The 13,702-nt window shown below is 36.6% G+C and overlaps 2 protein-coding genes across 3 annotated transcripts in view; both read left to right on the top strand.

The window, feature by feature from the left end:
* Positions 1 to 83: 83 nt before the first annotated feature.
* On the top strand, positions 84 to 5,661 carry LOC127156810 (melanocortin receptor 4-like). Of its 2 annotated transcripts, none has more exons than XR_007825789.1 (2): positions 84 to 154; positions 5,175 to 5,661. XR_007825789.1 is itself a non-coding variant. In XM_051099890.1 (2 exons), the coding sequence occupies exons 1-2, from the start codon at positions 3,594 to 3,596 to the stop codon at positions 5,215 to 5,217; spliced, it is 918 nt and encodes a 305-aa protein (XP_050955847.1). In that variant the 5' UTR covers positions 3,286 to 3,593; the 3' UTR covers positions 5,218 to 5,661. The 2 variants fall into 2 exon arrangements, 1 of the variants encoding a protein (XP_050955847.1); XM_051099890.1 differs by lacking the exon at positions 84 to 154 and adding an exon at positions 3,286 to 4,468.
* Positions 5,662 to 8,502: 2,841 nt separating this feature from the next.
* Positions 8,503 to 13,702, top strand: part of LOC127156503 (melanocortin receptor 4-like) — a 45,889-nt gene continuing 40,689 nt past the window's right edge. Inside the window, exons 1-2 of the mRNA XM_051099388.1 lie at positions 8,503 to 9,377; positions 11,522 to 11,554. Of these exons, the coding sequence (XP_050955345.1) occupies positions 8,503 to 9,377; positions 11,522 to 11,554 (908 nt within the window). The remainder of the gene's footprint in view (positions 9,378 to 11,521; positions 11,555 to 13,702) is intronic.

Raw genomic sequence — 13,702 nt, 5'->3', positions numbered from 1 at the left:
AGGTCATAGGATGAAGTGTTTTCTCATTCTTGGCCTGGTGATTGTTCCAGTTCACGTTAATGTTTCATTTGCTTCTTGTTTACAGATGTCACTTGATGTCCAATGTAAGATCTGGTCTCTGAAGCAAAACCAGTTTTTCCTATTATGGTGTCAGGTAAGCTAAATATTCAATGTGTTGTGATAGTTTCTAGAGTCTTTTTGTTGTTTTTGTCTTTGATATCCATTCAAGTGTACTTGTCATGTTGACACATGCATAATATTAGCTAACTAATTTGCAACTTAATTATACCCCAAGTGGAAAACCATGAACCTGTTGTGGTTATAAGACTATTATGAGTGGCAAAATCCAAGTACAGGACTAATTGTGCAAAAACACACAAAGGTGAAAACTGTCAGAACCATTTATCTTCACCTGTGTTTTGGAATACAAATTAACCCATGGGAAGAAGACTTCAGCACAACTGTGGATCACAGGAGATGAAAATCCCTTGTTTGGTGATCATTACTGTGGTTAATCAGGCAGATACACACAAAAACAAATAGAGATCACAATATGTTTCTGTTAATGATGCAATCTGAGACATCACACAGGCCACATATTAGACACTGGCAGTGATGGAAGACTAAAGACCAGCGAAAGATTGTACAATGTACACACATTTTTCCAACTTAATTGGAAATGAATGTGTGAAATAAAAATATTTGTTGACCATTGTTCATTCTAGTTGGTTAAGATTATAAATATCCAAGATAAAGTCTTCATGTTGGAGTCTTGATGTGTTGGTCTTGTGACCTTTATACTGTAAAACTGAATAAAAAGATGACAATGTAATCTTTACATATAGAGTTCTACCACCGGTCCTGCACTCCCGTAATCTTCTTGATGAACTTAACAAGGTGTGTTTGATTAGGGTTGGACCTAAACTCTGTGGAAAAACAGTATGTGAAAAGATCAGGTTGTCTGAATTTATAGTATTCATAAACAGTAAGGGAAAAGTACCTCATAGTAAAATGGCAGATGTTGTAGACTGCATACTACTCATTCATACTAGTCCAAGTATGAACCTCTAACTTACAAGCTGTAAAGTAAACAGAAAATGTTTTTCCGGACTCAACTGGTTTTGTGAGAGAAAGCAAACATCTTTGCCAGAGAACGCAAACGTTTTGTGAGAGAACCCAAATACAAAAGAAAGCAAACGAATGAAAGAATGAAGGGATGCAAATATCTTTGCAAGAGAACGCCAAAGTTGTGCGACGGAACGTAAATATGTCTTTGTGAGAGAACGCAGAAACACCAAAAGTTTTGCGAGGGAACGCAAATATCTTTGTGAGGAAACGCAAATATCTTTGCGCGGAAACACCAAAAGTTTTGCGAGGGAACGCAAATATCTTTGTGAGGAAACACCAAAGTTTTGCGAGGGAATGCAAAAGTTTTGTGCGAGAACGCAGATATCTTTGCGAGGAAACACTAGGGATGTGCCGAACGAGGCTTTTGAAGCAGTGAGGCTTTTACAACAAACTGCGTTGATGCTTCGAAGCTTTTGATACAGTTCTCTGCTCCGCCATCTGGTGGTAAAACAAAAAAATTCTTACACAAAATGTCATTCAGATGTTTTGTTTATTGGGGTGTCATTGTAAAGATTATTTGTGAATTTCATAAGCATATGTCACTAGCAAGGTGGCGCGTGTGTGCAGCGGTAGAGTTTCCAAAATGTATTGTATTTTGCATAATACAATGACAAAGACATGTTGTTCTTCATTTTTACTTGCATCAGTCTTTCACCTCCTAAATAGTAAACAGAATGTTTAATAGGCCAATAAATTAGACCAGCGTAATTTTTAATTGCACCATTTTTGTGTTTTCCTTATAATAGAACACAAACATGCACATTCACGTTGTTATTTGCAATTATTTGTTAATTATATATATATATTTCTCACCAATGTAAGCTGTTGACAATTGAGAACGTTTACAAGCAGCAAAACGGTTTGTGGTTGAGGAAGGACCTTCATCAAGGTGTTTTAATTTTTAATTGACACGTCATTGATTTTTAATTGCAGTACTTTAATTAACAACGATATACCACGTAAAAAACTATATACATGATGACTGATATAATTATAACTTTGCAATTATAATTATAATAAATGAATAGCGGGTATGGGACAGCGCAATCGACGCGCATTGTATTTGAGCCTGGCGTAAGTGTCAGTGAGGTAACGAAGCTTCGTTTTCAACGATCACGTGACAGCCTCATTTCAAGCAATGCTTCGGAACACTGTTTCGAAACACTAGCGTGTCGAAAACTTGGAACGTGTGTCGACACCAAGTGGCAACCTCCCGATCTCCCTCTTGAAGCCAACACGGAAGTGACTAAAACTGCAATTCATCGACTGGCCGCTAGAGACTGGCTGCAAAAGGGAGTCAATCCCATAGACTCCCCCTGTTAAAATGCCCAACTTCACAGCAGAAAAAAATATGTTTACAGCCTGGTACAAAAAGTGATTTTGGTCTATATAGCTAATTTTGCCCTTCATGTCAACTGTGAGGGGGGTGAATTTTTTTTATAACTCATCCGTTTAATTTATATTAAGCCTTAAAGTTCTGCATAATTTAGGGCGTGGCCACTTGAGTGACAGATTGATTGCAGCTGCTGTCACCACCATTGCGCTAGGCGGGCGTGGTTTCAGCAACCAGCTCAACCCACGTCCCGCCTATTTGCCCATTTTCGATTATCCGGGAGTGACGTGCAATGACGCGATTCCAAGATGGCGACGGCCGACTCCCGCCCACTAAGAGCTTCAAAAATGCTCTTCAGAAATCTACGGGTGACGTCACGGACACTACGTCCATGTTTTTTTTGTTTTGTTTTTTTTTTTTTTTTTTTTTTTTTTACAATCTATGGTCGACACGAGGTGTCGATCTACCCATCCCTAGGAAACACCAAAGTTTTGCGAGGGAATGCAAATATTTGCGAGAGAACGAGGGAATGCAAATATCTTTGCAAGAGAAAGCGAAAGTTTTGTGAGAAAACGCCAACGTTTTGCGAGGGAACGCGAAAGTTTAGTAAGAGACAAATATCTAGGCATATATAGGCAATAGTTTTGAGATAATGAGGGAATGCATATATCTTTGTGAGAAAATGTAAAAGTTTTGCAAGGGAATGCAGTCTTTGTGAGAGAATGCAAACGTTTTGAGAGAACGAGGAAATGCAAAGTTTCACCATGTCCCTTTAGGGGCTCCATACGAAACTCACCAACATGGTCTGAGGGTGAGTACATTTTGGGTGAAATATTCCTTTAAGATTTGAGAAACCCATGAATTTAAATGTACTTTATTCACGGTGTTACAAGAAATTCTTATCCTCTGATTGGTATTCAATTTTAATATATATCTGTTTAGCATGTTGTTTAAGTTTTATGCTGCTGCTTTCATAACCGATCTGTCCCGTGAGAGAGCTAGAGAGACCACATTCGCTTTCGCGCCCATTTTAAAAGCGCGCGCTTTTGTACACTCTCATGCACTCATGTACATGTCAGCTATGGCTCTGTTCTTTATCCTGTAACTGTATTTACTCATACTCTCGTCACTCATGAATGTTTCTCAGAGTAGTGCGGGTCTCGGCACAGTGCTGCCTCTTACTAGTTTCGAGAACGTGCTTTTATTTCTCTTCAACATAATTCTCTCCACCGCCATCATTTTCTTCAACGTGTCCGTGTTTGTCTCCATCGTGATGAACAGATCCCTGCGGAACGAGAATCGCTTCATGTACATGCTCAGCACGTGTCTCAGTGACATCTGCACGGGCGTCTCCTATTATTATGTTGGAGTAATGGATGTACGGGATTTTTATGAATCCCCGACTCGCACTTTCTACATCGTTCCTACTTTTCTGGGTCTGTCCTATATGGCGATTCTGGCCGCACAGGCGGACCGGTACCACGCGGTCGTTGCTCCTTTCAAATACTCCCAGCGCATGACGAGAAACAGAACTCTGCTGGTGATTCAGGCCTACTGGGTTTATGCTTTTCTGATAGTGGCAGTTCAGAATTTGGTTACTTTGGGGGTTGCTAAAAGAGTGACGAGCTTTGGTACTTTTGTGGCGAACATTTTCACCGTCATTATTATGATTGGCTTGAACGTCAGGCTGTTCTTCATCGCTAAATTTCAGCTAGAACGCGAACCCCCGAGCGCGGAGCGCGACAACAAGCGAGCGTCCGTTTTTCTAATCATAATAGTGGCCTTGTGTTTTCTGATCGCATGGTTGCCCATTTTTCTTCATAGTATTATATGTAATTTTGCGGGGTCTACGTGCTATACGTTTAGAAATGAGGGTTCAGATCCTTTGCGCATTCTACCACGGGTGAATGCTGTTCTGACCCCTTTATTGTATATCAGGGGCTGTTCAGCCCTAAGGAGCACACTACTAAGTACAGTCTGGAGAACCCAATGCTGCAAGAGGAAAGGGTAAACACTCTCTCTTGCACACATTAATGAAATATTGATCTGAATGTAGTTCATCTCTAGACCATCTCTGATGCATTATTTAATCTACTTAGTTATGAAAGAGTACATTAGTATATTTATATTATTAACATAAAAAACATGATGTTTTATATTTATATATAAGTAAAACAACAAATCAGAAAATAGATGTAATGAAGACTAAGTTTCTCTCTGCCGATGATGAGGTGGGATGTGACAGCATCTGAAATGCACAACTGAGTTTAGAGTTACAGAGTGCCTTTTCAAAATGTTTAAGTAAAACATTTTATGTTTAAAGGCCAAAATTAGACAAAAAGTAAGCCATTCACCATTAAATAGATTTTTTTTTTTTTTTTTTTTTTGAATATCTTTAAAGCTTTTTCCAATACCCACCCCCAATGGGGTGTGATTGTGTGTAGTACCCTGAACAGATCACACACACAAATTCACACCTATAGGCGATTTTACAGTATCCAATTCTCCTATGTTGCATGTCTTGTCGGACACACAGAGAACATGCATACTCTAAACAAAAAGGCCTTTCGCTGTGCCACCCTCTTTTTTCCCCTGATTGCCTATTCTCACTCATAACCATATTTCCTCCCTCTAACTGATGTAACCTTTAACAGTTTCTCTGCTGCACTCATGTTTGATATATTATTGCAAAAGTGCTTTCATCTTTTCTCAGAGTGAACCCACAGATTATGGAGAAGACTGTAGACAAGATGTAGCAGTGATGTGACAAACCTCGAGCAAAAGGACTTTTTATAGAAGCTTAAAAATATATATTTAAATATTCACTATAAATTTGTGAATCTAAACAAATTAAATCTCTAACTCTATGAAGAGTTTCATTTCCCTGTTCTTTTTCCCACTTGATGTGTTTCTTGAAATAGTAGCATTTTAATAGGGCAAATGTGTTATTGCTTATGCATTTTAATGTTACATTTTTAGGACTTGTTGATGAATTATTAAAGTGCCAAGATGACAATATTTATGTAAAATATGTAAGTACAAGCTATAAGAGTGATGAGTAATTTTTCTTTTTCTGTTTTTTTTTTTTCCTGTAAATCCTAAAACAATATCCTTTTTATCTAATGTTGTTTTTGTTAACTTGTATAATTAAAGTGTGACAATCTTTTTTTTTTTTTACTCATTTTCAGACAATTTTTTCCCAATTTTTCATTTTGAAATGTAAAACATGGACATGTGTAAAATAAAAAGTCAAAGTCACTTCAAGATTATCAAGATTAAAATGTCATTTTTTCTGTGACAAATATTTATTTTAGATCTGTAGTACTCTGTGGCCCAACATCCATTAGATTCCTGGTCCTCCAGAAGTATCAACAAACCTGATTAGGTTTATATGTGACCCTGGACCACAAAACTAGTCTTAAATAGTATGGGTATATTTGGCAATAGCCAAAAATACATTGGTTGGGTCAAAATGATCAATTAGGATATTAAGTAAAGATCATGTTCCATGAAGATATTTTGTACATTTACTACCGTAAATATATCAAAACGTCATTTTTGATAAGTAATATGCATTGTTAAGAACTTCATTTTGGACAATTTTAAAGTAATTATCTCAATATTTTGATTTTTTTTTATTTTGCACCCTCAGATTCCAGATATTCAAATAGTTGTATCTCAGACAAATATTAAATTATCCTAACATACATGAACCATGCATCAATTTAAAGCTTCTTTATTCAGCTTTCAGATGATGTATAAATCTCAATTTCAAAAACCTGACCCTTATGACCCTTATAGGTTTTGTGGTCCAGGGTCTCATGTTATAAATTGAAAAAAACTAAGAACACACAAAATCTTAAAATTAGTGCACAAGTTGCACTTATTAGTACACATTCTAAGTCTACTGCTGCAACCCTATACACATAAGTCTTTTAATATGTGCTTCTGTGTGTTGACATAAATCCATCCATCTGTCTACTCAAAAGTAGTTTCAATGTTCATATTCATGCCTATTTGTCAGTTAAAGGAGTGTTTGAGATTAAAAAGTATTTACATTGTATTTTTTTTTTTTTAATCGGTGCACCATAGAAGTCCACTATATGAAGAAAAATCCTGAAATGTTTTCCTCTAAAAACATAATTTCTTTACAACTGAAGAAAGAAAGACATGAACATCTTGGATGACGAGGGGGTGAGTACATTATCTGTAAATTTTTGTTCTGGAAGTGGACTTCTCCTTTAAGGCCCTGTTTACACTTGGTATCATTATTGGTCGATCAGATGAAACGTAAACAATGGAAACACATACCTGTTAACACCTGCCATTTTAATGGTCTCTTCTGTCCAATTTTGACCACTTCTGACCAGATATTAGACCACATATTAGACACTGGCAGTAATAGAAGACTAAAGACCAGCAAAAGATTGTACAATGTACACACATTTTTCCAACTTAATTGGAAATGATTGTGTGAAATAAAAAAAATAGTTGACCATTGTTGTTTCTATTTGGTTAAGATTATAAATATCCAAGATGAAGTTTTTATGTTGGAGTCTTGATGTATTGGTCTTGTGACTTTATACTGTAAAACTGAATAAAAAGATGACAATGTAATATCCACATATAGAGTTCTTCCACTGGTTCGCTTCACAAGACATTAACTGATCTTCTAGAGTAGTGTGGATTATTTGTTGATTATTGAGATATTGGCTTGTTTTTATTCCAGTAGCCCACTCCAGAAATTCTATTAACTAGTAGCTTTGCAACTACTTGTCAACTAACTCTCCAGTAGACCATTAGGGTGAGTAGAATAAGTTGACATGTACTTGCACAGTTACTTATAATCAGTAAAATGTTGGGGATCATCAATATTAAGTGTTTGGGACATTCTAAAATGCTTAATGTAAAACACTGAAGGACCAAATTCAGTACACACCTTATTAATAAAGTATACAGACAAGCAGAATAGCCCAGAATATGAACGTAACCCGCTAAATTGCATGTTAAGCATATCCCCCATAGTAAGAAAACACTTAATTAATGGACTAGGAATTTATTAGTATTTATTAATACCGAATTGGGCCTACAATGTCACTGTTTTAGTACATTAAGCCACATTAAGCGTTTTAGAATGTCCCAAAACTTTGAACTATAAGCACTGGCTGTATTTCTTTACTTCAGTCCAGGTTGTTTGTCCGAACTCAACTGGTTTTGCGAGAGAAAGCAAATATCTTTGCGAGGAAACACCAAAGTTTTGCGACAGATGGCAAAAGGTTTGCAACAGACGGCAAAGGTTTTGTGACAGAAGGCAGAAGTTTTGCGACGGAACACAATTATCTTTGCGAGAGAACGCAAATATCTTTGCAAGGAAACACCAAAGTTTTGCGAGGAAACGCAAATATATTTGCAAGAGAAAGCCAAAGTTTTGTGAGGAAACGGCAACATTTTGTGAGAACACGAAAGTTTTGTGAGGGAACGCAAACGTTTAGTAAGAGACAAATATCTTTGCGAGAGAAGGCAAAAGTTTTGAGAGAATGAGGGAACGCAAATATCTTTGTGAGAAAATGCAAAAGTTTTGTGAGAGAACGCAAATATCTTTGCGAGAGAACGCAAAAGTTTTGAGAGAACGAGGGAATGCAAAGTTTTGAAATTGCAAATGTCCCTTTAGGGGCTTTATACGAAACTCACCAACATGGTCTGAGGGTGAGTGCATTTTCAACGAATTTTCATTTTTGGGTGAAATATTCCTTTAAGATTTGAGAAACCCATGAATTTAAATGTAGTTTATTCACCTTGTTACAAGAAATTCGTATCCTCTGATTCGTATTAAAGTTTCGATATATATCTGTTTAGCATGTTGTTTTGATGCTGCTGCTTTCATAGCCAATCTGTCCCGTGAGAGAGCTAGAGAGACCACCTTCGCTTTCGCGCTTATTTTAAAAGCGCGCGCCTTTGTACGCTCTCATGCACTCATGTACATGTCAGCTATGGCTCTGTTCTTTTTTTTGTAACTGTATTTACTCATACTCTCGTCACTCATGAATGTTTCTCAGAGTAGTGCGGGTCTCGGCACCGTGCTGCCTCTTACTAGTTTCGAGAACGTGCTTTTATTTCTCTTTAACATAATTCTCGCCACCGCCATCATTTTCTTCAACGTGTCCGTGTTTGTCTCCATCGTGATGAACAGATCCCTGCGGAACGAGAATCGCTTCATGTACATGCTCAGCACGTGTCTCAGTGACATCTGCACGGGCGTCTCGTATTATTATGCCGGAGTAATGGATGTACGGGATTTTTATGAATCCCCGACTCGCACTTTCTACATCGTTCCCACCTTTCTGGGTCTGTCCTATATGGCGATTCTGGCCGCACAGGCGGACCGGTACCACGCGGTCGTTGCTCCTTTCAAATACTCGCAGCGCATGACGAGAAACAGAACCCTGCTGGTGATTCTGGCCTACTGGGTTTATGCTTTTCTGATAGTGGCTGTTAATAATTTGGTTACTTTGGGGGTTGCTAAAAGAGTGACGAGCTTTGGTACTTTTGTGGCGAACATTTTCACCATCATTATTATGATTGGCTTGAACGTCAGGCTGTTCTTCATCGCTAAATTTCAGCTAGAACGCGAACCCCCGAGCGCGGAGCGCGACAACAAGCGCGCGTCTGTTTATCTCATCATAATAGTGGCCGTGTGTTTTCTGATCGCATGGCTGCCCATTTTTCTTCATATTATTGTATGTAATTTTGCGGGGTCTATATGCTATGCGTTTAGAAATGAGGGTTCAGATCCTTTGCGCATTCTACCACGGGTGAATGCAGTTCTGACCCCTTTATTGTATATCAGGGGCTGTTCAGCCCTAAGGAGCACACTACTAAGTAAAGTCTGGAGAACCGAATGCTGCAAGAGGAAAGGGTAAACTCTTTCTCTTTCTCTCTTTCTCTCTTGCACACATTGATGAAATATTGATCTTAATGTAATTAATCTCTAGACCATCTCTGATGCATTATTTAATCTAGAGTGTATTAGTATATTTATATTATTATATTATTATTATATTATATTATAATAATATATTATTTATATTATTAACATTAAAAAATTAACATAATGTTTTATATTTATATATAAGTAAAACAACAAATCAGAAAATAGATGTAATGAAGACTAAGTTTCTCTCTGCCGATGATGAGCTCATGGGATGTGACAGCATCTGAAATGCACAACTGAGTTTAGAGTTACAGAGTGCCTTTGAAGGCCAAAATTAGACAAAAAGTAAGCCATTCATCATGTTAAATAGATTTTTTATAGTTTATGCATAAACCTAAATAATACTTAAAAATGTAACAATATGAATCATAAATTCAGTATCTGTGTTATAGAGAACTGGGCACACATACATGTTCTGTAAGTTATGTAAAAAGAGAAAAAGACATGACTGGGAGGAAACCAGAGACAATTTGAAAGTTAAAATTTATAGACATTACCAAATCTGTGTGCTTGAATGGTTGAGCTCCCAGAAAGTGAGGTGGCTTTGACAGTTACAGATCTGAAAAGAAAAGGAAGGAATGAACAACCTTAAATTCTAACACAAATAACCATTTCAGCAAAAAGAAAATATTTGTTTATAATAAATAATAATGTCACATTTAAAAGGACACTGAATGTCTTTAAAGCTGAATATACTGAATATCCCCCTCAGTGTGGACCCTCTGTCTATGGAGAAGAATGGAGCTGTTGCCTTCAGGATGTGATTTCGAAGCCAAGGCAATAAAGGAAAATAATTTAAACGATCATGTGCCAAGTGAGAATCTCACTTTAACATTTGCTTTCTTGATGTTTTCTGCTTTCTGAAATCACAATAAAGTTTATTTGTCTGAGAAATTGAACTCTTGCTGCTCTCAGAATAATTTATCAATAAATTCCACATGGCTTTGTGATTCATATTGTATCTGTCTTATTATTTTATCTTTGATGTCATCTTAAAAAAATGACCCAGAGATTGTGTTTTTTTTTTTTTTTTTTTAAATTAGTATTATGTTGAATGTTTTTAAAGATCATAAAGGGAAGGTTGGCTAGTAACTAGTATATATTTATATATTATAAATATACGAATGTCAAGTTAAGTATTTTTTGTCATTCGATTAAATCTTTATTGTAATTCCTTATAAATGGAATAACCACAATAATTAAAAATGGCCTAATAACAAATACTAGGACACTTCCGCTCTGCAAAGCGCGCCTTGGCGCGAGCAGTGCGAGCATAGAAGACTGACAGGAACGGCGCGAATTTATGAGGTGACGGTTGTATCACGACAAATGATGTAAGCGTTTTATGAAGATAATATATTAGTGATAAAACGCCAACAATAACGTGAAGGTTTTAACTTAAATTAGGTTTAAAGAAAACAACGAAGAGATCGCAGACCCAACGTTACTGCTCTTCAGATCCCGTTTCTCACGTCACGTAAGTAGCTTAAATTAAGAAAATAAGCAATCAAATGATATCATAATATATTAGGGATATTTTTAATAATTGTGCAGGTAATGTGTTAAAGGTGTGTGGTTATATTCTACAGTTTTCAGCATTAATATTTAGGCTCCTTCAGTGCATTCCATGGGCACTTTATATTTCAAAACAAACAAAAATGGCCCACCACCTGTCTCATTTTGTTTCATGGCAAACAGCACAAATAAAACACACAAAGCTTTGACAATATACGTCAGCTCTCATCAAACAAACGCACACATTCAATCATCTCCATTGTTGTTTTTTTAGACATTTCCCAGACGCACACCCACCGACTGAGGCCTGAAAAAGCATTCACCCGTGCCTAACATTCTGTGATGGTCTTATTCTCTTGGTGGAGGTGTTTCTGCCACATGTTTTTCCCTTTGGTATCTATTCCAGTGCACTTGATTTCCCTTCACCCATTCATAAGAGACTGGGTGACTAATTAAAAGCTTAATAATTGCACTTATAGTGGAGTCCTGTGTGGCCATAAAGCTGTTAGTATTGTCAGTTGTTGATTAATCACGTAAAAACATGCTACACAAAGTCTGGATCCTGTCAGAAGCATTACTTACGCCTTGTGTTTTGGCTTAGAAAAATAAACACCTGGGAAGGTGACTTTTTCTTAACAGATCATCAAGGGACATCCTTATGATTAATGTGGTTAACCAGGCAGAGCAAATGCACACAGAGTCACTGATCATAACACTGCCCTGTCTGTTAAAGTTAGTTAAGACAATCTCTTGGGAACCTGTTGGCACTTATTTCTGCTCTTATTATTATTGTGATGATGATCATGGTAACTGCTCCATGAGCTAATGAATAGTGATCCAGAACACAGTCAAAGAGTTTAACTGACAAATACGCATGCATATGAATGTTGAAACTACTTTTGAATAGACTGATGGATGGACTTATGTCAACACACAGAAACACATATTAAAAGACTTATGTGTATAGGGTTGCAGGAGTAGACTTAAAATGTGTAATAAGTGCAACTTGTGCACTAATTTTAAGATTTTGTGTGTTCTTAATTTTTTTTTTAATTTATAATATGTGACCCTGGACCACAAAACTTATAAGGGTCATAAGGGTCAGGTTTTTGAAACTGAGATTTATACATCATCTGAAAGTTGAATAAATAAGCTTTAAATTGATGCATGATTCATGTGTGTTAAGATAGTTTAATATTTGTCTGATATACAACTATTTGAATATCTGGAATCTGAGGGTGCAAAAAAATCAAAATATTGAGAAAATCACTTTAAAGTTGTCCAAATGAAGTTCTGTTTTGAATTGTTTTGATATATTTACAGTAGGAAATTTACAAAATATCTTCATGGAACATGATCTTTACTATCTAATATCCTAACTGATAATTTTGACCCATCCAATGTTTTTTGGCTATTGCCAAATACATCCATGCTATGTAAGACTGGTTTTGTGGTCCAGGGTCACATATAAACCTGGTAGTCAGGTTTGTTGATACTTTTGGAGGAGCAGGAATCTAATGGATGTTGGGCCACAGAGTACTACAGATCTACAGTAAATATTTTTCACAGAAAAAAAGGACATTTTAATCTTGATAATCTTGAAGTGACTTTTTATTTCACATGTCCATGTTTTATATTTCGAAATGAAAAATTGGGAAAAAATTATCAGATTAAAAAAAAAAAGACTGTCACACATTATACAAGTTAACAAAAACAACATTAGATAAAAAGGATATTGTTTTAGGATTTAAAGGAAACAAAATCACACTCATCACTCTTATAGACTGTACGAGCCAAAATGCGGAGAGGGTCTGTGCTGTCATTTCTAAACAGAAAACACAAACCCCGTTTTTGAAGTTGAGGAAGAATATGAGATGGGAGTTTTTTGACATACCCTAACTGTCATGAACTGGAAAAAAACAGTTCAGGCAAAGTAAGACAAGGCGAGCATTTGACATGAAAAAGTATATAAATTGTATTATTTTTATGAAAATAACCGATCGTTTCAATAGATAAGACCCTTCATCCTCGGCTGGGATCGCCACATTTAAACTGCATTTTGTAAGTTCAAACTTATGGAATGATAGAAGTCCACTATATGGAGAAAAATCCTGAAATGTTTTCCTTAAAAACATAATTTCTTTACAACTGAAGAAAGAAAGACATGAACATCTTGGATGACAAGGGGGTGAGTACATTATCTGTAAATTTTTGTTCTGGAAGTGGACTTCCTTTAAGGCCCTGTTTACACTTGGTATCATTATTGGATGATCAGATGACACGTGGACAATGGAAACACATACCTGTTAACACCTGTACCACTTCTGACCAGATTACTCCCTGTGGTACTGATTACGTCAAAAGGAGGGTGAATGGGCGGTTCCCTCTGTTGGCGTCAAAACACGAGCGGGAAGGCTAAAGTTATCGTGCACCAATATTAGCAGTTACTTCTGCTTGTACTTACTGCTGCTAGTGTTGTTAGCAAACATGCTGCACAAAGTTTTGTTCATGTATATGTATGACCTTTTTCAGAGCAATGGACGACATAAGCTCAGACAAATTTCACACATTCGCAAAATTAGACAAAGAATAAAATGCGGAGAGCAGACACTTTTGTTTCAGCAGTGGTAGCCTCAAGACCCTGCCAAACACTGTGAATTCACAGTAGAAGTCAGGACTGGTGGAAAAACATTGTGCTCTGTACATTTAATGATCATCAGTGGTTCAAACATTTT

Source organism: Labeo rohita, chromosome 25, assembly GCF_022985175.1.
Source record: "Labeo rohita strain BAU-BD-2019 chromosome 25, IGBB_LRoh.1.0, whole genome shotgun sequence".
NCBI classification, from domain to species: Eukaryota; Metazoa; Chordata; class Actinopteri; order Cypriniformes; family Cyprinidae; genus Labeo; species Labeo rohita.
Note: the sequence above shows the minus strand (reverse complement) of the source record. Positions and strands in the feature narration are given on the sequence as shown.

Coding starts and splice junctions, on each gene's coding strand:
- LOC127156810 (XM_051099890.1), top strand. CDS start 3,594: ATGAATGTTTCTCAGAGTAGTGCGGGTCTCGGCACAGTGCTGCCTCTT. Junction 4,469..5,174: donor CAATGCTGCAAGAGGAAAGG/GTAAACACTCTC, acceptor ATCTTTTCTCAG/AGTGAACCCACAGATTATGG.